Source organism: Esox lucius, chromosome 12 (assembly GCF_011004845.1).
Source record: "Esox lucius isolate fEsoLuc1 chromosome 12, fEsoLuc1.pri, whole genome shotgun sequence".
Lineage (NCBI taxonomy): Eukaryota > Metazoa > Chordata > Actinopteri > Esociformes > Esocidae > Esox > Esox lucius.
This window is the reverse complement of record NC_047580.1, coordinates 27,241,515-27,267,624: the sequence shown is the minus strand read 5'-3', so window position 1 is coordinate 27,267,624 and position 26,110 is coordinate 27,241,515. Positions and strand designations below refer to the sequence as shown.

Below are 26,110 nucleotides of genomic sequence, written 5' to 3'. Positions count from 1 at the left end.
TGGCTTTCTCAGTGGGGATGGGCTCAGCTCCCCACAGAGCAGAACAGTCTCACACAGATCTGGTTAATTGCCCTTGGTCTGCCAGTCAGGAAGGGAGAGACACACTGCCTCTCCATGACCTACAGTCAGCCTGTCTTTCAGTCTGTTTCTTTGTCTGTTTCTCTGTCTGTCAGTCTGTCTATCTGTCAGTCTGTGTGTCTGTCAGAGGTATTTTACGGAAGGAAGAATGCAAGGAAATACAAAACATTGACCCATGGCATTGGGGAGCCTTGCATGCTATTGACTACTTACCCAGCAGGTTAAAAGAATTTACCAACCAGTTAGGCGGAATAGCTTAGAGACAGGAAGAGGATTATGTTTAGCTAAATGCTCAAATTTTCCCTGACGCAACTCGAATATGAAGCATTTGATCTCAGTTTGACATAAGCTGTATCCCATCTAGCCATGAAAGCCTTGGCTCCACTGTCTACTGATGGGTACCTCAGTCGGTGGTGTGGAAATCCCAACACACATCATACAAACAGCTCTACCATTTCTCAAGCCGTGTCCACTACTGCACCTAGTTTACAGAACGTACACCACAAACAAAATCGAGATCTACTGTCTGCAACTTGACATCTGTATTGCAGGTGTGGATAGCACAGTGTCTATAACTGTACAAAGATAGGTAGAAATCCCGTCTTACAGAGGACAAATAGAAGGGCACTTCCCTCAGTGGGCAGCTGCTCCCCACAGTCTTTCTTGTGGACGTGTCAAATAAAGCATTGATGGCTACTGTCTACAGCGGAACAGCATAAATCATGGCCTCCAAACATTACCATACTCAGGGAATGGAGGTCTCACAAATGAATATCAGCAATCTAATACGGGGAATTACGGTGATTAAATGCATCCTGTTTGGGGCATTGATATGTATTTAGGATAATCAACAGTCAATTCATTATGTATTATATAGTTACATGGGAAAGTGACATTACACATTCCAAGCCCTTGGTCACCACATCAGACAACCTGTATAAAAAGCATTAATTTTATACGGCCAGGCGAGGAAATGGATAAATGGGACAGGTGGGCCAACACTGTCCTTTGTGTAGATGTGTGAGTAATGGTATATGACAAGAAGAAGTCATGGTTGGGGAAGATGGTAAAATCCCATTGTGGCATCGACTCAAATCCCCCAGCCTGGGAAATCCAGCCTCCATCCTGGATAAGCCGAAAGGGAGCAGCACTAGAAACCCAATTTATTACTAAGTGCTTTGATGGAAAGTTCTGAACTTAAGTTCAAATATTTTAATGTTAGGGAAAATGAAGTAATGTTGAAACTGAAGTATTCTTAAGCTATTTACATTTAATAAATGTTTTACTGTCAGGAAAAATTCAAGATATTGCATCAGCAAAGTCTTTTTTTCAACCTTCTGGGCTGGATGTGCAATATGTTGTTTATATGCAGACGTATAATTACTATCAGAATTCTGTTAGCCATGAAATAGCCAAGTTTGAAAGCCAGTGGATTTGATGATATAGTACACACATTTTGACTTGACAGCAACACAAATGCATCTTTAATAATAATATTTCACAGTAAAAGGGTTAGAAAGTGTTGTATTGGTGATATTCCAAAACAGCATACAGATTTTTTTATTTATTTTAACCTCTTACAAATCTTCCTGTATTCGCGGTGTATGATGTTAAAGGCTATACTATCCAATATTGAACAAACAAAATCTAACTGTAATGATTTCCTCCACACAATTTTCAGGTCCCAGTCGCTGAGCGAATGTGGATTTATTTGGAAACCAAGGCAGGGAAAAAAGGCAAAAGCATAGACTTCCCAAAAAAGGGGCATAGACTTTCAAAAATACAAACTAGTTCAGGCAGGCAAAAGTACCCAAGTCAAGTAGGCAGAAAGTCATCAAGGCAGGGAAACAAGGTCTAAACACAGATTATCTATACACAAGTACTCACAGACATGGTAGGGGTTGAAAACCAACGACAATACCTCAATATCTCAATACCTCAATATCTCAATACCTCAATACACCAATACAACCTTTTCTAACCCTTTTAATGTGAAATATTATTATTGCATTTGCATTGCTGTCAAGTCAAAATGTGTGTACTATATCATATATGTGCCCCATATCATCAAATCCACTGGCTTTCAAACTTGGCTATTTACAATGGGGGAAAGCAAACACTGAACTAATATAGAGGGAGCTGAATACACACAGGTGTAAATAATAATTACTAAACGTTGATTGAACTGAACATAGAACTATGGGAAAATAGAACAATTGAAAAAGGGAAAAAAACGAAACAATCGCCGCAACCTCACACTAATTTCCAGTGTTGAGGTTTAACATATGCTCATATTTGTCCATTAAACGGAGAAACAGTTGAGCCAGCTGAATTTTAACAGGAACAAATTGAATCAGCCTTGGAGCAGGCTTGCTATGGAACAGTTAAAGGGGAATGGTATTGACATTGAAGTCAGAGTACCACTCAGTTAAAGGGGAATGATATTGACATTGAAGTCAGAGTCCACTCAGGGAGCCTCAAGATGTTCTGAAACTGTTAAGTGTTAATTATAGCAGATAAATCTGGGTAATCAAGACTGCAGCAGCAAATTACAAATGCTGCAGCGAAAGCCAAAGAAATAACCTGCCAATTTTCCGCTCTGAAGTATGAAAACGTTGGCAACTACCAGGTGGAGAAAAATAATTACATTGCATCAAGAATATATATAATCATTGGCGAGTATCCCCCTGAGCGAAGACAGCGATGTTTTTTTATTCTCTTCATACAGTATGACTGTCTACATGGGGCTGCCTGTCAGCAATCTTGGTGGTTCTCCAGGTCTTTGGATCCCATTTGTTCATTCAGGAAGCTTATTCATAATGTTGAAAATGAAACAAGTTTGAGCTGTTCCACCCACACCTCACCCCATTTTCTCTTTACCACCACCCACATTCATACAGATTCTGTATATACTTCATTTCCAGGCATTCATTGATGCAACTGTATACAGAGCGATTTTTTGACACTGTGTCGCTATTCCCAAGACCCTTTGTTGCTAAGCTATTGAAATAGATGATATAGCTATTTATCATTTAGCAGAGTTAACTATAATTACTTTTTAACTCTAAAATGTGTGCTACAGCGATAGCTACTGTGTGCTTTGACTAGCTATATACTGCCTTATATTTTATTCCACACACATCCATAAATCAATGACTGCAACAAATGTATAATACGACATGATCATTAATCTTCTATAAAACAGGTTCATACTTTTGTCTACAACTCTTTGCCACAACTCTCGATTTTTACTGTTTCTCTCTCTCTGTTGCCACCATCTGTTTGTCCATATTGTGTGATCCTGCGTTTCGGTCCCCGTGGCTCCGCTCCAGACGTCACTTTTGGCCTCCTCCTCTGCGTGTTTCTTCTCTGTGGCCTGGCCCTACTGACTCTCTGTGCCTTCGCCTCCTGGAAGCTGTGTTGGGTGCCTTACTGGCAGAACAAGGCGGCAGCAACCCTCTCCTCCAGCTCCGCAGCCCTCACCCCAGCCTGTGGTCCCCCAGACAACTCCTCCCCATTCCACCTCAAAGTCCACCCTCCCCGCTCTCACCGCGAGCAACTGTTCCTCCCCAGCCCCACCCAGCAGAAGTCACCGGTCACCATGGCGACAGAAAAGGTGAAGGACCCGATGGGCTCCATGGGCTTCCTGGAGGCAGCGGTGAAGATAAGCCACACGTCACCTGACATCCCTGCCGAGGTGCAGCTCTCCATGAGGGAGCATTTCATGAGGCGCACGCAACGCATGCAGCGACAGGCCACCGAGCCAGCTTCTTCCACTAGGTTAGCACACGCACGTCCGCTCTTAGCACACGCATGTCCGCTCTTAGCACACGCATGCCCCCCCCCCACATGTTTATTACTCACTTGTGAGCATGTGAACTCAGACATCGAGACCTTGTGAATTGTCTCCCGACATTTCCTGATGTGATTCTAAGCTTTATAGTTGCTTTTGTAACCAGCAGGAATAGAACCTGGGTCTCCCACCACAGAAACCAATGACTTTAGAACAAGATGTCATATACTAGGTCTCTGAAAAATGTTTTTGTTATCGATCTCAGAATACTCATTGTTCAAAACAAAATAGCTTTAAAATTGTAATCAAGGTATTAGCAGGTTTTCCAGTGATTCATGAATTTGCTCATGTTGTGCTGTCCTTCAGCATTGTTTTATATCAAAATCATTACAAATATATTGACATATACACTCACCTAAAGGATTATTAGGAACACCTGTTCATTTTCTCATTAATGCAATTATCTAATCAACCAATCACATGGCAGTTGCTTCAATTCATTTAGGGGTGTGGTCCTGGTCAAGACAATCTCCTGAACTCCAAACTGAATGTCAGAATGGGAAAGAAAGGTGATTTAAGCAATTTTGAGCGGGGCATGGTTGTTGGTGCCAGACAGGCTTTTCACGCACAACCATTTCTAGGGTTTACAAAGAATGGTGTGAAAAGGGAAAAATATCCAGTATGTGGCAGTCCTGTGGATGAAAATGCCTTGTTGATGCTAGAGGTCAGAGGAGAATGGGCCGACTGATTCAAGCTGATAGAAGAGCAACTTTGACTGAAATAACCACTAGTTACAACCGAGGTATGCAGCAAAGCATTTGCGAAGCCACAACACGCACAACCTTGAGGCGGATGGGCTACAACAGCAGAAGACCCCACCGAGTACCACTCATACAAATAGGAAAAAGAGGCTACAATTTGCACGAGCTCACCAAAATTGGACAGTTGAAGACTGGAAGAATGTTGCCTGGTCTGATGAGTCTAGATTTCTGTTGAGACATTCAGATGGTAGAGTCAGAATTTGGCGTAAACAGAATGAGAACATGGATCCATCATGCCTTGTTACCACTGTGCAGGCTGGTGGTGGTGGTGTAATGGTGTGGGGGATGTTTTCTTGGCACACTTTAGGCCCCTTAGTGCCAATTGGGCATCGTTTAAATGCCACAGCCTACCTGAGCATTGTTTCTGACCATGTCCATCCCTTTATGACCCCCATGTACCCATCCTCTGATGGCTACTTCCAGCAGGATAATGGACCATGTCACAAAGCTTGAATCATTTCAAATTGGTTTCTTGAACATGACAATGAGTTCACTGTACTGAAATGGCCCCCACAGTCACCAGATCTCAACCTAATAGAGCATCTTTGGGATGTGGTGGAACGGGAGCTTCGTGCCCTGGATGTGCATCCCACAAATCTCCATCAACTCCAAGATGCTATCCTATCAATATGGGCCAACATTTCTAAAGAATGCTTTCAGCACCTTGTTGAATCAATGCCACGTAGAATTAAGGCAGTTCTGAAGGCGAAAGGGGGTCAAACACAGTATAAGTATGGTGTTTCTAATAATCCTTTAGGTGAGTGTACATCTATATGTTTTACAAAATAATTTGGTAATTTAACAAAGCACACTTTCTCTAACCTCAATGTCTTGTTTGTCTATTTTCAACAAGTTATGTGACTTAACTATTCATCTGAATCCAATGTATTTTTAAGGGGTAAAAACAAACTTTTTTACATTTATTTTTGTTTTGGTCCTTCCAAGCCCTTGTGAATACTTGCTGCCCCAGAGTATGTGCTGTTCATTAAATCCAAGGTAATTAAATATCCAAACAACTCTATTAGAAATAATAGAATGGAGAAATTGAGAGAAAAAATGTAAAACAGTCACACATACACAGTCAGTACTCCATTGGGGGCTAATTGTGTGATGCACCTTAAATGGCTTTTCAATAATGTAATTTCTGCACACTTGAAAGGCCAAACCTGTTTCTGAGCACAGTAATTGGGGATCATGAAGCAGATTTGGACATTTTTATACTTTTGGACATTTTTCAAAACATTGACTTCTCAGTCTCTCCCATTAAGCTCCCCAGCCTTTTTACACAGTGCCCTCACTTCTCCAAATTGCATGGTTTAGTAGGATTCTCATATTTTCCCATTACCTCCCTCTCCCCTCTCCCCTCTCTCTGCAGACACAGCTCATTCAAAAGACATCTGCCCAGGCAGATGCAATCGATCAGCCTGGATCTTGGCAATGACTATGTGGATGAAGATGAGAAGCCCACCAGCATCGGACGTTTTAAACCAGAACTCTACAGACAAAAGACTCTGGACACGGATGAGTCTGCCAAGAACAGCGACGCCAAGACCTGTGGGAAGATCAACTTCTCCCTGAAGTATGACTACGAAAACGAGGCCCTCCTCGTCAACATCCTCAAGGCGTTCGACCTGCCCGCCAAGGACTTGTGCGGCAGCTCTGATCCCTACGTCAAAATCTATCTCCTCCCCGATCGCAAGAAGTTCCAGACGCGCGTCCACCGGAAGACGCTTAACCCCACCTTTGACGAGTCCTTCCAGTTCCCCGTGCCTTATGACGAGCTTGCTGCTAGGAAGCTCCACATGAGCGTGTTTGACTTTGACAGGTTCTCCAGGCATGATATGATCGGGGAGGTGGTGGTGGACAACCTCTTTGAAACGTCAGACCTCTCCAGGGAGACCTCCATTTGGAAGGACATTCAGTATGCCACCACTGTAAGAAAAGCGATTTGTCTCATTCAATTCAGAGTTCACAAAGCCTGCTTCCGGATCTGTTTGTGCTGCCTTTCCAGCTCTAATTGTTACTGTTTTGTATGCCAAATACAACAGATAGCACAAACAGATTGGGAACCAGCCAACAGAAAACATTACTTACGCTTAGAACCAGTTATAAAAACCTCATTCAATCCATATTTATTAATTGCACTAAACCAATCCAATCTGTGTGTTTTACACTTTTTGCACCTATTACTGAGATGGATCGAATTTATGATTTATGTAGTCTCAGTAGTATATCTTCTCTACCCGGCAGTCATTCTGAATGCAGGTGGTAGATGAAGTTCCAGCTGTTAAATATCATCACTTTTGACTGGATTTTGATTTTGTGGTTATTAGGAACACGAATTTCTACAATGTCATCTGTGCCTAAAGCAATCAGACTTTAGAAGCCAATTACACTTTTCCAGATTACCACTTCAGCCACATGTTATCTGTCCCTGGCCCAACCCATGTAGGGTTATTCAGACTCATTGCAGGACATAAGGAATGCCTGTTTGCATGTTTGCGTCTTGCCATAGCAAGGCCTTTGGGTAGCCTGGCAACCATGCAGTGTTGTTCGATTTCACCTACCTTATACGAGCAGTTGAATAATTTAGCAGTTTTTCACTAAAGTGTCTGAAAGCTGTTGAACTGTTGGCTGATTATTGGGCACAAACATTTTAACAAGGGAATAACTTCCAGCCAGAAGATCTCATTGTCTTTTTGTAATTGCCAAAGTAAAACATGCACTCAACTAGTGTCAGGTCTGAATTAGTATTGCGTTGAGACCCCTTAACTTTCACCATTTTGTCGATTTAATTGCATACAATATTTTGTAATCAGTAAATACACAGTACCCGATAATGTCAAAGTGAATACAAATGTATAGAAATCTGTACCAATTTATTAAAAATAATAACCGTAACTCATGTATATAAGTATTGAGACCCTTTATTCAGTATTTAGTTTAAGCTTTTTTGGCACATTCACAGTTTCCGGACTTCCTGGGTATTACTCTACCAGTTTCTCACCTTGATTTTGACGGGAAGTGTCGGTGAACTGCAATCATCATAGATGATGGTATTAGCAAGTTGATGAGTGTTACCTTGTTTTCGTCAGACTTTTGCCACACTTTGCATTCAGGCCCAACAGTTCAACTTCGTTCTCATCAAACCAGAAAATATTTTTCCCTCATGCTCTCAGCGTCTATCAGGTTGCATGTAATGTGCCTTTTACTCAGGAATGGCTTCCGTTTACGTCCACACCACCATAAAGGCCTGATTCATGCAGTGCTGCAAAAGTGGTTGACCTTCTGGCATGTTTTCCCATCTCTTCAGATGAATTCTGAAGCTCTGTTAAGAGTGGCCACTGGGTTCTTGTTCACCTCCCTGACCAAAGCTCTTCTTTCCCCTTTACTTTGACCTGACAGCCAGCTCTAGAAAAAGTGATGATGGTTCCAAATTTCTCTAATTTCACCATCTCACTGTGCTCCTGGGATAACGTTTTTGAGGTAAAGACCTTCCCCAGATCTTTGCCTCCACACAGATCTCGGAGGTCTACAGAAAGTTCAGTTTGGCGTCTCATGGCAGAGGGTCGGAATATATGTGAAATGCATTTTTGTGGTATTGTTTGTAGCTTGATTGCAACGAAATATATTTAGTTTATTAAAAATTATAGCACGTTTATAGCACCACAATATGTGAAGGGGTCTGAATTCATTCTGAATGCACGGTACCTCTCCAAGCTGGCGACACCTGGCATCTGCGCAATAAAATTTGGATACGTCTATTTAATTGCTAGTTAGGAGGACTAACAGCAAATATTTAGAGAATTTGTGTAAAAGTTAAGGGGAACTAACAAAAATTGTTAGAAAACATATATGTGGCGCAGTAATTTGATTAGGGAAAATGTCAAAGTCACAAACAGGGCGACTCACCCTGCTTTTGTTGTCTTACAACAAACAACCAAAACGTTTTTATAATTGTGCTACATAGTTAACGGTGGATAAAAAAATACGAACAATAAGAAAAAATAGAAAATACTATTTAAAAAAGAGGAGTCCCAGTAGGCAGTGCTAATCTGCTAATACATTTGATGAAGGGGTGGAGAATCATATTGACTTCAGGCAGTGTGCAAGAGCATGTTTGATCCATACAAACTAGTTCAGTGGGGCTTGTGCACTAATCATAGGACCGTTAGCGAGAGATTAATCATAGATGTCCATAATGTGCCTGATGCGTACATGTACAGGCAGACCTGCTGACCGAATAAACTGATCGATGATAGTGGCTGACTAGGAACCGAGAGGGCCTGAAGAGGGGGGGCTGTGATGATCTATCTGAATGTGAGTCGTAGCCATAGCTTAAATCTGAAATCGTGCACAATTTTTATTATTTATAACGTGGACATTTCCTGACCTTGCCCTTGGTTTTACATCCCGACCTGTCCCCGATTTAATCTTGTTTCTTTGGCCAATGTCAACACTGAATTGATGCCATTCAAATGAATACTTTTTTTTATGGGGAGGACGCATTGAAATACAGGTACTATTGATCCACCAGACCAAGACAGTGGTACATTTATGACCAGTGTCCAAAAAGTCCAAAATGTATCTTTAGTGTCCACATTTCCTATTCCAGAATGGTATATCTCAATGCAGGGAGATGAACATGGAGTGCAGCTACTTAGTTTACAGTTAGGAGGTGTTTTGATGTGGTGAGTCTCATTAGCCCCTGACATAGACTTTACTCTGCTCCTTGGAGAATTGCATGCACTCACAATATTGGACTGAATCCAGCTTTTTCATCAACTAAATCCTCTCTCCCCCCGTTGGATTGCTTCAGCTAAATCATCTTTACTATTCTGAGAAATTAAGTCAAAATGTTGTCCTGAACCATGGGATTTGTCTGTCGGAGGAAGGCTAACTGAGTCCATGTGAAGTCATTAGAACTTCACCTACCCTCGACGTGTTCATAGGATAAGGATCAAAACATCCAGCGGCCGACAAAGAAAACAGAGCAGGACTTTCCCTCAACATTAATATCAACATTACATTTTGAACGCTTAAAAATCCACTTTAACTTCCACAGCGTGGACTGGATCAGTAAGTTGTGCGTGCGACAGCGCGCTTCACCCCAATACATCTCCTGAGCGAGTGTGGAGTGGCACTGGCTTTAACATCCATTTCCAAACCGTTCCCGTCATAATTGTATAGCTCCGGTGTCGGTAGGCCCTGAAGACATCCGTCCAGTACTGTGAGTCACCTCGGCCTGTTTCTCTGTTTTCTCCCACAGGAGAGTGTAGACTTAGGAGAGATCATGTTCTCCCTATGCTACCTGCCGACCGCAGGGCGACTCACTCTCACCGTCATCAAGTGCAGGAACCTCAAGGCCATGGATATCACTGGATACTCAGGTAGGCAAGCTCGGTGTGTGTTCTTTTTGGTGTGTGTAATGTGTGCGTGTGTGTGCGTGTGTGTGCGTGCGTGTGCGTGCGTGTGTGTGTTCCTAAAGGATTATTAGGAACACCATACTAATACTGTGTTTGACCCCCTTTCGCCTTCGGAACTGCCTTAATTCTACGTGGCATTGATTCAACAAGGTGCTGAAAGCATTCTTTAGAAATGTTGGCCCATATTGATAGGATAGCATCTTGCAGTTGATGGAGATTTGTGGGATGCACATCCAGGGCACGAAGCTCCCGTTCCACCACATCCCAAAGATGCTCTATTGGGTTGAGATCTGGTGACTGTGGGGGCCATTTCAGTACAGTGAACTCATTGTCATGTTCAAGAAACCAATTCGAAATGATTCAAGCTTTGTGACATGGTGTATTATCCTGCTGGAAGTAGCCATCAGAGGATGGGTACATGGTGGTCATAAAGGGATGGACATGGTCAGAAACAATGCTCAGGTAGGCCGTGGCATTTAAACGATGCCCAATTGGCACTAAGGGTCCTAAAGTGTGCCAAGAAAACATCCCCCACACCATTACACCACCAGCCTGCAGAGTGGTAACAAGGCATGATGGATCCATGTTCTCATTCTGTTTACGCCAAATTCTGACTCTACCATCTGAATGTCTCAACAGAAATCTAGACTCATCAGACCAGGCAACATTCTTCCAGTCTTCAACTGTCCAATTTTGGTGAGCTCGTGCAAATTGTAGCCTCTTTTTCCTATTTGTAGTGGAGATGAGTGGTACCCGGTAGGGTCTTCTGCTGTTGTAGCCCATCCGCCTCAAGGTTGTGCGTGTTGTGGCTTCACAAATGCTTTGCTGCATACCTCGTTTGTAACGAGTGGTTATTTCAGTCAAAGTTGCTCTTTTATCAGCTTGAATCAGTCGGCCCATTCTCCTCTGACCTCTAGCATCAACAAGGCATTTTCGCCCACAGGACTGCCACATACTGGATGTTTTTCCCTTTTCACACCATTCTTTGTAAACCCTAGAAATGGTTGTGCGTGAAAATCCCAGTAACTGAGCAGATTGTGATATACTCAGACCGGCCCGTCTGGCACCAACAACCATGCCACGCTCAAAATTGCTTAAATCACCTTTCTTTCCCATTCTGACATTCAGTTTGGAGTTCAGGACATTGTCTTGACCACACCCCTAAATGAATTGAAGCAACTGCCATGTGATTGGTTGATTAGATCATTGCATTAATGAGAAATTGAACAGGTGTTCCTAATAATCCTTTAGGTGAGTGTATATTCGGTGTCTTGCAAATGTCTGGCCATAGGCCATTGACAGCCATAATCAGTGGTTACCTTGAAGTAATTAGGCTTCGGTGCCCAACTCAAGGGGATGTTGACAGATGTGTCGCCGTGTTGGTGATGGGATTCGAAACAGGAACCATTCTGTTACTGACTCAATATTGTAACCACTGCTGGGTTCCTGCCACCGTGGGTTTGTCAACCATATTGGTTTTCACATGGAGTCAAATTGAAAATAACACTTGGCTATTACATATCAAATAATAGATGCAGTCACATCAAATGTTAATTAAAGAGCCAACCCAGGGAAATCCTCTCTGCGGCTGCATTCCATTTATACTGTATCTGAGATGCTATTCATATTCACCTCTGGTGATATGAAGATATAATCTGCAACACTTTATTTCTCAGAGGTTTCACAGTTTGTTTACTCCAGTCGATGTGAGCGTCCCACTTGTTATTCTATTCCCGACAGTGTACTACTTCTGACTAACCCCCAGAAGGTTCTGGCTGAAAGCAGTGAACTGTGTAGTTACATTTGGAAAACCTCCTAACAACCTTCAGTTTCTATCAATAACCCAAAATCATTAGAGAACTTGGGAATTATGGAGACATTCAGTGTAAAATGTATCCGTGGTGAGTATTGAAATCTGCTCGTTCTTATTAATCCTACAATATATGACAATATATGATGTTTGACATCCCTTTTCAGTTGACAATTTCAATGTTTACCAATTGTTGCCGAATTGAAATGGATCTGAGGCCATTAAACCATAGCTTGTAAAATGTACCCTGAAGCTTTTTTGGGTCTGCAAAGCCAGCAATATTTGTATTGATGTGTATGGATCTGGGACAGCTAACATCTGACTTATATTCTGGCATAATGGATCATAGGAGCTGACTGATGCAGACTGGAATCAGTATTCACCACAACAGTGTGTTTCACCTGGGCCCATTAAAGCACTCTGTCAAAGGCCTTCAGCCCCCCCACCCCACACACACACACACACTTTCAATCCGTCAGGTGTTGACTCATCAATATTACATGTACAGACCTATTATCCAGACATTTTCCAGGATGGTAGGTTTAGGTCGAGCTGGAGTAACCACCACGTGGGAAATGCACGTGGGAAATAAAATGGATGGCTGTTGCATCTCGATGGATGTGCTGAGTCAAGTCACTGTGGGCCTTATGAGAAGTAGTCATTTCTCGCATGCTGGGAAAAAACGTATCTTCATGTTAAGTGACCTCGTGATCAATGTGCTAAATCTCAATATCATATCGTACAAAACAGGAAGGCACATGGAAGTATAGGCCCAGAGCATTGATTCTGTGTTAGATTAATATCTTGAATTAATATCTTTATAGATGCTGTATATTGTTATTTGCAGTTGTTTATTTTGTTCCTATTGGGTCAAAAACACTATCATCCTTTCTTCCTGTAGTCTACAGAAAACACAAAATGTAACATCTGAAACACAGGGACAACGATCCACAACAACAGTCGCACAATTTGAACTAGACACAACTTAGATCCTTACAAACCAGTTTTTCTCTCTGATGAACATGTGTTTCCATTTCAGATCCATATGTCAAAGTTTCTCTCATATGCGATGGGAGGCGTTTGAAAAAGAAGAAGACGACCATCAAGAAAAACACTCTGAACCCCACATACAATGAGGCCATCATCTTCGACATCCCCCCAGAGAGCATGGACCATGTCAGCCTTCATATCTCTGTCATGGACTATGACCTGTGAGTCTGACATTTTAATTGAAACTCACTTCTGAGGCTTTGTCAAAACATTAAACTCAGACTGCTCTCTGAACACATTCACCTCCCCTGGATTAGTGCAGACAACACGCGAACTGTCCGATGAGGTTGTTTTTGTGTTATTCAGCAGGACATCCCTTAAATCCGGGATTCTGTTGCCTATGTTGGATTATGTGGAAGAAAATACACGACTGAGCCATCTGAACAGATAACAGGACTTTGTTGGTGTCATTACCATTGGTCGTTTTTGAAGCACTTGTATCCAACTGTGCCGATAACAATATGTTTATTTGTAAGCTTTTTTTTCTTCTCGGATATGGAGTGATTTGCCAAATTGAGCTTTGTTAAGGTGAATGGAGAGATTTTTGAATAAATCCCAGCCTAGGTGTACAACCAGAATGTTGAAATTTGGTAATGACAGTGAGTACATGCAGTATTTTGTGTAGTAATTTACAAAGAGACTAAATATTGTCTTAGTAACAGCTTGCAATGCATTGGTACACATAAAGTGAACAGATTTCTGGATTTTACTAGACCCCTATTGTGATAAACACTCCTTGGGGACCCTGGAGCCATCTTTGTCCTTACTGATCCTCCTCGTGGTTTCGGTAGGGTCATGTGGTGGGATCCCAGGGTGATTTTCTTTCCATTTATGCCAATACAGCACAAATTCTGCTACATTAAATCAACCCTACTGTATTCTGGTAATGTGGTGAGTCTGAAGAGCCAGGTGACCTGTGATGTAGTGTTGACGTTGCATGTGTTGTTTGGACCCTGCAGGGTAGGACACAATGAGATCATTGGTGTGAACCGCGTGGGGTGCACTGCTGAGGGGCTTGGCAAGGGCCACTGGAATGAAATGCTGGCATACCCACGGAAGCCCATTGCACACTGGCACCCCCTGCTGGAGGCAAAGAAATCAGAGAAAGAGGTTAGTTTAGGCAGCCCGTTGCAGCGTTTTCAGGTGTCATTTCTGGACTGTCAGTTTTAAAAATGTGAATATGTAGTATGAATTTTCAAAGTCATATATTGTAATGGTGATACAGTAAGCGATGTGTTCTAACTGAATTGTGTGTGTCTGTGTGTGTGTGTGTGTGTGTGTGTGTGTGTGTGTACTGCAGTGGAAAACGCGGACGGCCAGTTTCGACAGCCAGGGCTCCTCTCCCTCCCCAAAGCCCCCTGCTAGTCCCTGAGTGGAACCAGCTGTGACCTGAGTGGTATGGCCCAGGTTTGGCTAGGGTCTCCTCTGTCCTACTAACCCTGCATTCTGTCTGGTCTGTCTGCCTAAGCCTGAGAAGAAACATAACCTCACAGTCTCTCTGTCTTTGCTCTCCCTCAAGTGTAGCAACAGAGTGCTCCCACTTCTAAAATCTAATCTTGGATTAGCAATTCTGTAAGATGTTTGAAAAGTAACAATGCTTTTACTTTACATGAAGTGTTGAAGTGTGGTTTATTTATCTGGTTTTATTCTAAGTTCAGCTTCTCTCACCAAAAGGTAGATTTTGTCATCTGAGAGTGATGGTTTACAGTGTGTCTATCTCTGGGTTAACACTAGATAATGGACTATGATTGCAGTGCTGTCACAGGGACCTGGCCTGGAGCTTCTGCTCAGCACCGCAGAGATCTTTGATGTGAGGCCTCACTTGGATATCACACGTTAAAAATGGTTGAAGTTTCTAAGAGAGAGTTCACAATAGTATTTTCCCCCCAATATAATCCATTACATGTCGACGAATAATGAACACAACTTAAAGAGATGCATTTGAACAGTCATATAGTGTTCGGCAAGTTTATAAAGGGGCATAGTATCAACAAATACATGTTTATATGCAACACGCCATTAAACCAGGTAGCACTTCTTGATTTTTTTTCGTGGGTCAAAGAGAGTTAAATACTACAGCACACTTAAAGAACTTCCTTATCTCTTCCCCTCTCTCATAGTATTTCCTTGTTAGTCTTTGTGGTGCTGCTTTTGCCTGTTCCTTCAGAGAGTGAAATCTCATTACTCCTGTTACCATACTTTTCCTGTTTTAGCTGAAGGTATTTCACTTCTTCAACACCTTATCATCTTCTGCTCCCTGGGGTTTGTTTGAGCTGAACATTTCTCTCACTGGTCATGTAATTTGTATTTCCCACTAGAATACAAAGTGGATATAAAACTAGTAAAACTAGTTTTTCCTTTGTTGTTTTCCTCATCCATAAGAGAACATGAAGTACACAATAATCATTGTTTTGCATATATTCTCTATCATTAGCCACTACAGATGGAACCTAGAGCGGTTTCACAAAGGGATACTTTGAATCTGCTCTTCAAATGAGGACCAGTTTATTGGAAATTGTTGCAGGGCTGGAATTGAATCGAAACAGATGCTTTGCATTATTGAATACTATTCCCAATGTGCTGACAAAACACAGTTTGTCTGCCTTTACATGTGAGCAGTCATGTAGCTAAAATTGTTCTAATGTACTGTATGTCTAACATTTGTACTATTGGATCTGATTAATAGATTTAGAAAAAATGTTAAAAAGAATCCTGGCTTGATTATGATGGTTATGTAATATTTCTATTTCTTTCTAGATTTTGGTACTATGACAAGTGCAGTGCAACCTTAGTAATTGATGTCCTCTCAGTAGTCAAGTGTGTATCAAACCCACAAAAACAAACTGATTGTGTATAGTTTTTTGTGCCAAATGTGTTTGTAGCAAAGGTAATTTATAATTTGCCCTGTAACCAGAAAAATAATACCAATTATTGAAATGAATGTTTTCTATTCAGTGACACTATTTTCTGTGCAATTTGGTAAACATACTGTTTCAATTATTAGAAAGGAAAAAAAAAGCAGGGACTATAATTACCTTTTAATAAAAGGCTATGATTTAAAAGAGGTATTTTAATATTTTTTTTATTGATTAGAAGAGTTCCTTTCCTTCCCAGTTGGGTGATGTCACAAGTAAAACAAATCAGGAATCTTTATCAATGTTGTATACGTTGACCCTCACAGTGTTTGGATTATTTTACACATTGACAAGCACGTGTTTGAAAGCAGGTCTGGCTCTTAGCAAATCCATGTTGTTAATAGTAAGGTAGCTGAAGTGAAATAAATGCCTTAATCTGGATCCCCCAGATACTGGGCTCGGAACTAACTTCTATAGCCACAATTGATAAACCCATCCTATTTCTAAAATGTTTCTTCTTCAGATAAAATGTTATTCCCAACCACATTGTTAACCTCATGCCTAACTCTTCACTTCACTGAAGGCTGGAAAGCTTTGAAGATGGTATAAATCAAACGGGATGGAGATGATGCACGGGGAGGAGTTGTATTAAACAGACAAACATAAGGTTACTGTTTAAGCCATTTCCTTTCTCGTGCAGAGAGGAATCCACCTCAATTAGTCTGGGAGGCTGAGAAACCACCAGTGCTAACTGACCAAAAGCTTGGGGCCAACTAGCCGGTGAAGAGTCACGGGTCAATGTCCTCTAGGTGACAATCCTCTAATTGGCAATTGGCAACACATAATGCAGTGAGTCATGTGTTGGATTCACACTGTCTTGGTTTCTTTTCACACAAGATGATTTATCAGGTTTCCTCACACGCTATATATAGTTACTGTACTGGTTAGAATCCTTATTAAATGCTGTTGTCATTACTGGTGGACTCGTAAAATATGACTCATTCCAGTTGTTAAAAATAGAAAATGGTATACCCCTCAGACACCATTACTGTCTGTCATGCATTTTCTTCAGTTGTAATCATGGTAGGTGTAACTTGTTGGATAGATTCCTGATTATATTCATGTAAGTTCTGTTAGACTCTTGATATCTCACTCAGTTTATTTCTATTGGACAGAAGTGGTTGAAATAACTGATTGTGGTGTTCCTTCATATTTCGATAGTGGGTTTAATAAAGAGGAGGGTCTTATGTTCTGATAATAAAGCTTAGCACGTTTGTTTCCACAGTAGGTAATAATATCATGTTTAATTGATTTAGCCTCAGTTTGCGGACGGTTTTAAAGACTGTTTTGCTTTGGCTATTATTATTATCATGGTTGTGTTTCTCAATATGATCTTGTATCCCTTACATTCATTATGGATAGCACTGACTTTCCAATTTTGTATTTCAAATTTGTACTTGTAATATAACTGTTTGACAACTGTGCTTGTATTTGAAGCCAAATGCTGTAAGTTCAGATAAGGGTTTTATTTTTGGTTCCTTTGAATCCTGAATCGTTAATGATACTCATAATATGAGGTCCAATGTGAAATAAACTGATCTTAAAAACTATATTTTGATCTATTGTTAATTTTTTTGTTAATAGACCAGCGATGACACAGAAGACAACAGAAGACATATCATTTGAATAAGTATTGATGGTGGTGCAAAGTTGGGTTCAAAGGATTATTCTAGATTTATTTTTCGATTTAACGCTGATTTTGTGGAGGAATGTATCATTTAGCCAGAGGCTCTACATTTCACAATTACACCCTTGTAATGTATTCAAATCAAAATGTAAGCTTTTTAACAAACATTTAACATCAAACTGTATGAATATACTGGATCTTACAGTACAATTAATCCTATTGTAGAACTAATACATATTTGACCTGTTTCTGAGGGAAAGTGATATAGTATGTTGGATCGAACCCAGACAACGTTTGACTGTCTCCAGTGATAGCCTTTACACCATTCCCATGCAATAGTTCGTGCCATCAAACACCCACTCTAAAGCCACTTAAACCAGTAGTTTCCTCTTCATTGACAATTTGTATAAAATTTGATAGCCGTCATCCCAGGCGTAGATCTGTTTCTCGCGCGGGTTGTACTTCAGGCTCGAGTGGGCTCCAAACCTCCTGGGGAAGTACAGCAGAGGAGCCTCCTCGATGGTCACCAGGTCATTCACGTCAAACACACACTGCACCCGGGATCGACCGGCCGCCCTGGTGTTGTAGACCACGTAGACCGCCCCGCAGACGACGAAGGCCGCCTCGGCGTTCTCCCGTGGGCACCCCGTGTCCCACGTCTGCTCCGTGTCCAGGGCGTCCGGGTCCATCTTGGCCAGGCTGATGGAGCCGCTCTCCCTGGTGGCGTACAGGGCCCACAGGCCTTGGTCGTCGGCGGCCAGGTCCACCGCCGTCTCCGGGCTGAGGCCGTAGACCGGCCTGGGGTCCGCTGCCTCCACCGGGAACACGGCGCTGTCTGTCACTGTGGAGTTTTCCAGGTCGTACTTCAGCAGCCGGAGCTCGTCCCCCTCGGCCGTCACGTAGTAGGCGTGGCCGTTAAAGACGGCCCCACCGGTGCCACTCCACGGAGAGGGCAGCCTGATTGGCCTGCTGTGGGCCACTCCCGAGGAGGCGGAGAGGTCCAGGACAGAGCTGAACTGGTACAGGGTGTCACCTGTGGTGCCGTTGAAGACATAGACCTTAGAGGACCTGGCGTCTTTAGTCCACATGCCTTTGGGGCTGCCAGTCCTCTTCAGGATCTTCATGGCTCGGATGCTGGAGATGATATCCACGCAGTCTGTTAAAATAGAGATGGAGGTTGTGTGAGGAAAGCCGCGTTTCAGAGCTTTCTCTAGTTAACTCATCTAAAGATGGCAAAAACGGCATTGTCAGGTGTTATGAAAAAACTGTCTTTGCTAAGTCATTGATATGTGTGTTTAACATAGGAATTAAAATGACTAAAAGGTGCATTATAACAGATAAGAGTTAGGTATTGTAAATGCTAATGGTGTGTTTGTATCTCTTCGTCCAGTTCTAATTTGTTGCCTCTGCGGTGTCATTGGCCACTTGAAATGTGGTTGGATGTCTGCTTTATTATGCAGGGCACATCATTTGCCTGGCAGGCTGCAGCAGGCTTTCCATTTCAGTCCAAATTAAAATCGACTAAACACAATCAAAGGGAAGAGGAAAAACAGTTACATGGTGTTACGGAAATTGGGAGAGATGAGAAGCATATAGACCTGCTGATGTCTAGTAACGTGTTTCCTTTCTTCAAAGACATGGACAGTGGGGAATACTGTGGTCTGCACTTTCATAGTAGTTAGGTCAGTATTCTGTTCCCCCATTCAACTAAAGCAAATATTTGACGGTATTTGTTAAAAGGTTTCACCATTTACGAATAACAATACTGTCTTTACATAGCACCCCTATTTCAGAGGTACCAAAAGTGTAATAGAACATCCAAATTAAGAACGTATGTGTAGTATTTTGTTGCCTATCCTTAGCATGCAATAACTGAATGAAGTCCGCGACCCACTGACCCCACCAGAGGCTTGAGGAAAAAGCATGTTCAGTTGCATTCAGATCTGGAGATTGACAGTCAAGAAGGGTCCACTGTTTGGCCCTGAAAACTCACAAGCTTAGAATCTGGACTAGTCATTGAAAGCTCTTATATGCCTGCACAAATGATGTGACAGAACATACCTGATCCAATTGTCCCAACACTTTTGGTACCCTGAAATGGGGGGGACTTTGTAAACCATACAGTTAGGTTCGGACACTGACACAAGTTTTGTTATTTTGTCTGTTTACCAAAATATATTCAAGTTACAGTCAAATAATGAATATAGGCTTAAAGTGCCGTCTCTCAGCTGTAATTTGAGGGTATATCCAAATTGAAAGAAGGGTTTAGGAATTACAGATTTTTTTATATGAAGCTCCCTCTTTTTCAAGGGACTAAAAGTAAGACAATAGACAGTTGTGGGCTAATCCTTTGTTATTTATTCATCAATTAAGCAGGTAAAAGGTTTGGAGTTGATTCTAGGTGTGGCATTTGCGTTTGGAAGCTGTTGCTGTGAACTCACATCATGTGGTCAAAGAAGCTCTCAATGCAAGTGAAAAAGGCCATCCTTAGGCTGCAATTATTATTTTTTAAATACATCAGAGAGATAGCAGGAACATTAGGAGTGGCCGAATCAACAGTTTGGTACATTCTGAGAAAATAAGAACACACTGGTGAGCTCTGCAACACAAAAAGACCTGGACGTCCATGGAAGACAACAGTGGTGGATGATTGTAGGATCCTTTCCATGGAAAAGAAACACCCCTTCACAACATCCAGCACAGTGAAGAACACTCTCCAGGAGGTAGGCATATCATTATCCAAGTCTACCATAAAGAGAAGACTTCACAAGAGCAAATACAGAGCTAATTCACCACAAGATGCAAACAAGCCTACCTAGTTCTGGAACAGCATTCTTTGGACAGATGTAATGGCTCATGATCTGAATCATACCACATCATCTGTAATACATGGTGGAGGCAGTGTGATGGCATGGCCACGCATGGCTTCCAGTGGCACTGGGTCACTAGGGTTTATTGATGATATGGCAGAAGACAGAAGCAGCCGGATGAATTCCGAAGTGTATAGGGATATATTGTCTGCTCAGATTCATCCAAATTCAGCAAAGTTGCTTGAACGGTGCTTCACTTTACAGATGGACAATGACCCAAAACATACTGCGAAAGCAACCCAGGGTTTTTTTAAGGCAAAGAAGTGGAATATTCTGCAATGGCCGTGTTAATCAACTGATCTCAACTCAATCAAGCATGCATTTCACTTACTGAAGACAAAACTTATGGCAGAAAAACCCATGAACAAACAACAACTGAAGACAGGCCTTGCAAAGCATCACAAAGGGTTAGGGTTAGAGGTCCATGCATTCCAGGCTTCAAGCAGTGATTGCCTGCAAAGGATTCTTGACAGAGTATTAAAAATTAACATTTTATTTATGATTGTGTTCATTTATCCAATTACATTTGAGCCCTTGAAATAAGGGGACAGTGTATGAAAATGGTTGCAATTCCTAAATGTTTGATACAATATTTTTGTTCACCCCCTTGAATTAAAGTCTGCACTTAATCTAGTTTTTTTTCAAATCCATAGTGGTGTACAGAGCGAAAATTATGAACATGTTGTCAGTGTCCAAATATTTCAGGACCTAACTGTAAATGTTGATGAAACCAATTTGCACCCATTAACCCTAAAATAAATAATTTATAGTTCAACCAGTAAGTAATTGTTTGATTTCACATTAAAAATTTTGGAGTTTTGAGCCAACAGAATATATATATATATATATATATATATATATATATATATATATATATATATTGTTCATGGACTACTTGTTGAACTTTTACAAAATCCAAACTTCCACATTGCTGAATATGATACATCATGCAGATACTGAAACTCCAACTGAGACGTTTGGGTTTTATATATATGCTATGTAACCCTGTAAAATTTTTTCACATGCTGTCTGTAAAATAGGATTTTAAATCAAAACGTTATTACCAGCCTACATTGAAACATATTGTAGATAGTAAAGAGAGGTCTGGTTCCCACACTGAATTTAATCATTCGAAACAAACTAGCGATTAACCTCTAGGAAAATTAAAATACAGGACAAGCCGACCCATTGATTCTAAATGTAGCTCTAACTGCAAAAAATAATAATACTTCAAACAAATTGGGTTTTGCTGCCTATTTTCCAGTGGAATGGTTTTTTAGGACAAGACACCCACTGCCAAGCTTGGGCCTAGTGTAAGTCTAAAAATAGTCTAACCCTAAGCCAACAGGTCTCTCTCAGCCAAGTGTTAGACAGGCAGGAAACTGAAGGCTCTAGATCAAAGGAAGTCATCGTTTAAAAACACGTCAGAGCTGTAAGCCTTAAACTACCTCAACTGCTTCAGCACTCCACATCTTTCTACTCACCCGAGACTCTGGAAAACCCATCATCCTCCTCTCCCCCTTTTGTTCCATCATTCACCATCTTGACTTCTTGGTCCACATCCACCATTCTGTCAGCGTGGGTCACACAGGGCCTAGCCGGGTTCTGGGTCTCGATGTAGTCCAGTTCTCTCTCTACACGGTCCACCCGGACCCCCGCCCCCTCCAGGTCCTGGCGCAGGTTACTGTGATCCTCGTTAAGTCCTCCTATGAACTGGGCAGTCCGCTTCTTAAAGTCCCTCAGCTCTGTGCTGTAACGGTTAGACTGCTCGTGCCATATGAGCATGCGATCCTGAGAGAAGAGAATGGGTTATTAAGGATATTAACTAGGTGGGTGACCCACAACAATTGAATTGGGGAATGCAGTGACCATAAAGCATCTGATCATGAAACTATTCCAATCCCACACTGTCTCAAGGCAGTAGACTGAGACAGCCAAGACAGCGAGTGATTCAGTGGCACCAAAAGCATAATGATTTGCTGTGGCAGAAAGTATCAGTGCCTGTCAAAATCAATTCCGCCGTCACAGTCTTACAAGAAGCAATGTGTATTGTCTATTAAGGCAATGTTGTTCAGGAGTCTATTTCAGTAACAAACAAAGTGATTGATTCTCAGATTCACAGGGAAAGATAGTGAGATTGAGACGTAATAACATCTGATTCTTTTTCCTCTCTGTCTCCGTTTCATTTTCTCGACATCCCTCTTGAGTCAGTTGTTGGATTGGAATGATAAAGCTCCCTGAAAGAAAACCCATCCTGGGAGTGCGACAGAAAACAGAGCCAGAGGGAGCACCAAGAGTTTAATGATTAATTATTCATTTCAGTTTGAGTACATTTTGTATGCTCATACTGTTTACCTTATCTTTTCAGTGCTATATGTTAGAATACCCTTTAAAAGAGGAAAGTAACAAGTAAATGAATTGGATAGATTGGTACATTATCATTTAAATTAGATTTTGTATAAATTACTGCATGGACTACATAGATTACTCAAGCTATTAGTCCAGGCATAAAGCAGACTGGATAGAGCAGCATAATTCTGCTACTTCTTGGACACTTCATCCTACTCAACTTTCTGTCTACAGTAAGCAAAAATAACACAATTACTGAAGGCATTACACAATAGCTGGAGTGGGATGAGGGGTGCACACATCTGGAAACATGATATTATCTTTCAGAAGAAAACTGTGTACCAATCCTCAGAGTTTCATCAGCCCAACAGAAATGTTTAATCCGTTGATTTATCATTGGCCAAGGCACACTTTTGTTAAAAATGTCCCTGCATAAAACTACAAGTTTTGATTTTGCCATTAACATTCCATTGTTCATTATCAATATGTTGATATATTTGATCCTAATGGAAAGTCTCACATTGCTTAGTGTGCATGCTGAGAACAGGAATGGGGACAGCGGTAATACTGAGGCACAGATAGGACAGCTCTAGTGATATTCTCTCAGGGCTTCAGCCAGCAAAGTTGATGACTCGAATAGAGATTGTATTAATTGGATTGCTTTAGTCGACACATAAAGATATAAAAAGAAAAAGCGGCTCAAGTAAAGTTTCACAGAATGTTAGAGCTATAGTAAAACTCAACTCAAGATCAACAAAGGTTTTATTGAACTTAATTTCAATGTTGTTGCTAGCATTTATTACACTTTGGGCTTGATTGATCAACTGCATGATTTGATTTGGCTATTAATAAAACACATACATACATACAGGACATACATTCAAATTAATTCAGAAACATATTTCCATTCCTGGAGTTCTTGTAGCAAAACAAACATATTTTTTTTAATTAAAATTGCATTTCGCCATTTTTCAGAAGGATGTTGGATAGTTCCTAACCTTAACTGTAGTCTATGGTTCAAGACAAATGTTAATCCATGGTTCAGCTTTGTTTGAAAGCTATTTCAAACTTCAGCTTAATTTGATCACCGCAAATAAAAAAATATCTATGGAAGTTGTAGGAGTATGATAAAAAGATTATCTCATTATCATCTAACTTAAATCCATATTTAGTTTTATGTCATTCAAAGGCCATTCTTTCTGAATTCTGAATTTGAAAACAGATAATGGATTTGCCTTGGGTGACTGTCGGTGATGCCCATCATTGAATTGAATTTGAAAGGTACTGGTGTTGACTCCAGAACAGGTATGCTGACATGGCAGCCACTTAATACTTCAAAATCACAGAATTTGTGGATGAAAGCAGTAGTGTTTGGTAAATAATGACACTTCTGTAGCCCTTGCTCAATTACATTTTTTACAAGGTTGATGACATGGTATGATTTTACATTCTTGAGTTACACATTTCAAAGCATATATTTTTCAGTTTTTGCCTGATTTGGCACATTCTCTCATCACTTCCATTGATTTTTAGCTAGCTGTGGCTAAAATAAGCTTACATCCAAAGAAGAAAACCCCAGTTTATAGTTCATTGTAGCCCACAGACTATTGTCATCTAACATGAGGTTGTTGGGGGCGAGTTGTGCAATGTGAAATAGTTTGGGAGTTTGCCTCTTACCTCTATAGCAAGGAATCTATTCTCCAGATAATCCATCAGTCCCTGGTAGTAGTACTGGCCACTAGTTAGGGTTAGGACCATGGCTATGGAAAGGAGGAAGGGGACACCCATTCTCCTGGTGGATAGACCCTAAGTCAGACAGCCTGGCCGAGGCGGCCGTCAGTCCAGGTTGCAAATATACTTTCTCCTGTCTGCTCTGATCCCCCTCCTGCCTTGTTCTTATTGAATCCTCCTGCCTTGGTCTTATTGAATCCTCCTGCCTTGGTCTTATTCAATCCTCCTTGCGGTCTCCTTACAGTTGGTTTCCTACAGAGTGTGAGTGTTTGTGTATAGCTGTGTGTGGGAATGTGTGTGTGTGTGTGTGTGTGTACATATGCAGATGTGTGTGAGCTTTAAGCCTGTGTGTGGTAGTGTATGTGACAGAGTTTCAAACTCTCTGGCTCACTCACGTTGCTGGAATGTTTTCACAAACTCCCCAGGCGGAGCCTTGAGGCTCTAGCCCCTTTCTGTCCTCTAAAAGTGAATGTACTGTTGTACTGTACTCTGAGAAACACTGTGTGTGGTGTGCGTGTGTGTGTGTGCATGCGTATGAGTGCCTGTGTGTGTGGGCACACCATCACATGCAGATGCGTGTGTGTGCTCATGTGTGTGCATACGTGTGTGTACTTGTCTTGACCAAATGCATCCATGTACATATTTACATGTGCATATGCAGCTGGAATGTGTAGCTAAATCTCTTCAGCGTGGTATTAGGTGACTTCTCAGAGTTTATGTAGTCTTGTGCGAGTCAATGTTTTAGCAAAGATTCTCCATCATTCCTGCTACACCTCCCTTCTAAACATTCCCTTGAAATGAAAACCCCGCCAGATTCATTCAGGTCAAAACTCATGACGCAACACTTGGCAGTGATTAGTCGTTTGGTTAGTGTATGAATAGAGAATCTAATATTTAAAAACGTTAATCTGTGCTATCTCACCATCCTCAAGCAACAGCAGTGTTTCAGAACCATGTTTATATTATGCTGATCGTGTTCTTTAAAAACGAATCGTGTTCTTAAAAAAAATAAAAAAAAATAAAGCAAGCCTACCGCAAACCAGGACATATGTAAATGAAATAAAATGCTTGTTATTCATATTATGCCAACAAACAAAGCCCCCACTGTGTTGAACCCGTTGCCACTCAGAGACGCGTTTTATTATTACAGCATATCATTCCCTCCCACACCGTTAATGAGATTACCCAACACCTCACTCCCACTTCAAGGGGATCGAGTTTCTTAGATTTTCGAGAAACAAGCATGCAGAAGACACATTGAGTCACTGTTCCTTTCATTCTGTAGACAGGCCTGGAGGGGTGATGGCATTTCAGGCCTCAATACAGCACAGAAAAAGCATGGAGGGATGGAGTGATTGCTTACAGAAAATGTCCCATGTTAGAACAATGATATAAATACCATAGTACTGGTGCAGAAACCATGATATTTTAGTGTTTTATGTTAGAGACCAAAACACTTTGTTTTTAATTATTGTACTGTCGTACAAATACCACGACTAGATGTTGTGGAAACTAATGGAGTTCCCGACCTGGATTTGTTTTTTACTCAGTGATATTTTAAACAACTCAATTATTCTGAAGATGTATGTAAGAAAGTAGCTGTAAAATTCCAGAGTAAGAGGCCTCTCTGTAACATATTG

At 41.3% G+C, this 26,110-nt stretch overlaps 2 protein-coding genes across 6 annotated transcripts in view; one reads left to right on the top strand and one right to left on the bottom strand.

Moving 5' to 3' along the window:
* Window positions 1-17,443, top strand: part of syt6a (synaptotagmin VIa) — a 56,521-nt gene extending 39,078 nt beyond the window's left edge. For 2 of the 5 annotated variants that reach the window (XM_034296133.1, XM_034296134.1), the window contains exons 2-8: window positions 3,652-3,858; window positions 5,638-5,688; window positions 6,068-6,626; window positions 9,962-10,082; window positions 12,968-13,139; window positions 13,938-14,088; window positions 14,279-17,443. In XM_034296133.1, coding sequence (XP_034152024.1) covers window positions 3,680-3,858; window positions 5,638-5,688; window positions 6,068-6,626; window positions 9,962-10,082; window positions 12,968-13,139; window positions 13,938-14,088; window positions 14,279-14,350 — 1,305 coding nt within the window. In that variant the 5' untranslated portion in view covers window positions 3,652-3,679 and the 3' untranslated portion in view covers window positions 14,351-17,443. Of the gene's footprint in view, window positions 1-3,410; window positions 3,859-5,637; window positions 5,689-6,067; window positions 6,627-9,961; window positions 10,083-12,967; window positions 13,140-13,937; window positions 14,089-14,278 lie in introns of all 5 variants that reach the window. The other 3 variants (XM_020051369.2, XM_010875323.4, XM_010875324.3) reach the window with 3 other exon arrangements.
* olfml3a (olfactomedin-like 3a) lies at window positions 17,422-24,811 on the bottom strand. The gene is made up of 3 exons (XM_010875328.3): window positions 24,417-24,811; window positions 21,875-22,181; window positions 17,422-18,676 (listed from the first exon to the last, which is right to left on the bottom strand). The coding sequence occupies exons 1-3, from the start codon at window positions 24,525-24,527 to the stop codon at window positions 17,892-17,894; spliced, it is 1,203 nt and encodes a 400-aa protein (XP_010873630.1). The 5' UTR covers window positions 24,528-24,811; the 3' UTR covers window positions 17,422-17,891.
* Between the last annotated feature and the right edge of the window lie 1,299 nt (window positions 24,812-26,110).

Excerpts from the sequence above, each read along its gene's own strand:
- olfml3a (XM_010875328.3), bottom strand. The coding sequence starts at position 24,527 with ATGGGTGTCCCCTTCCTCCTTTCCATAGCCATGGTCCTAACCCTAACT. Across the intron at positions 22,182-24,416 it reads ATAGATTCCTTGCTATAGAG|GATCGCATGCTCATATGGCA; the intron begins GTAAGAGGCAAA and ends CTCTTCTCTCAG. Across the intron at positions 18,677-21,874 it reads TGGGTTTTCCAGAGTCTCGG|ACTGCGTGGATATCATCTCC; the intron begins GTGAGTAGAAAG and ends CTATTTTAACAG.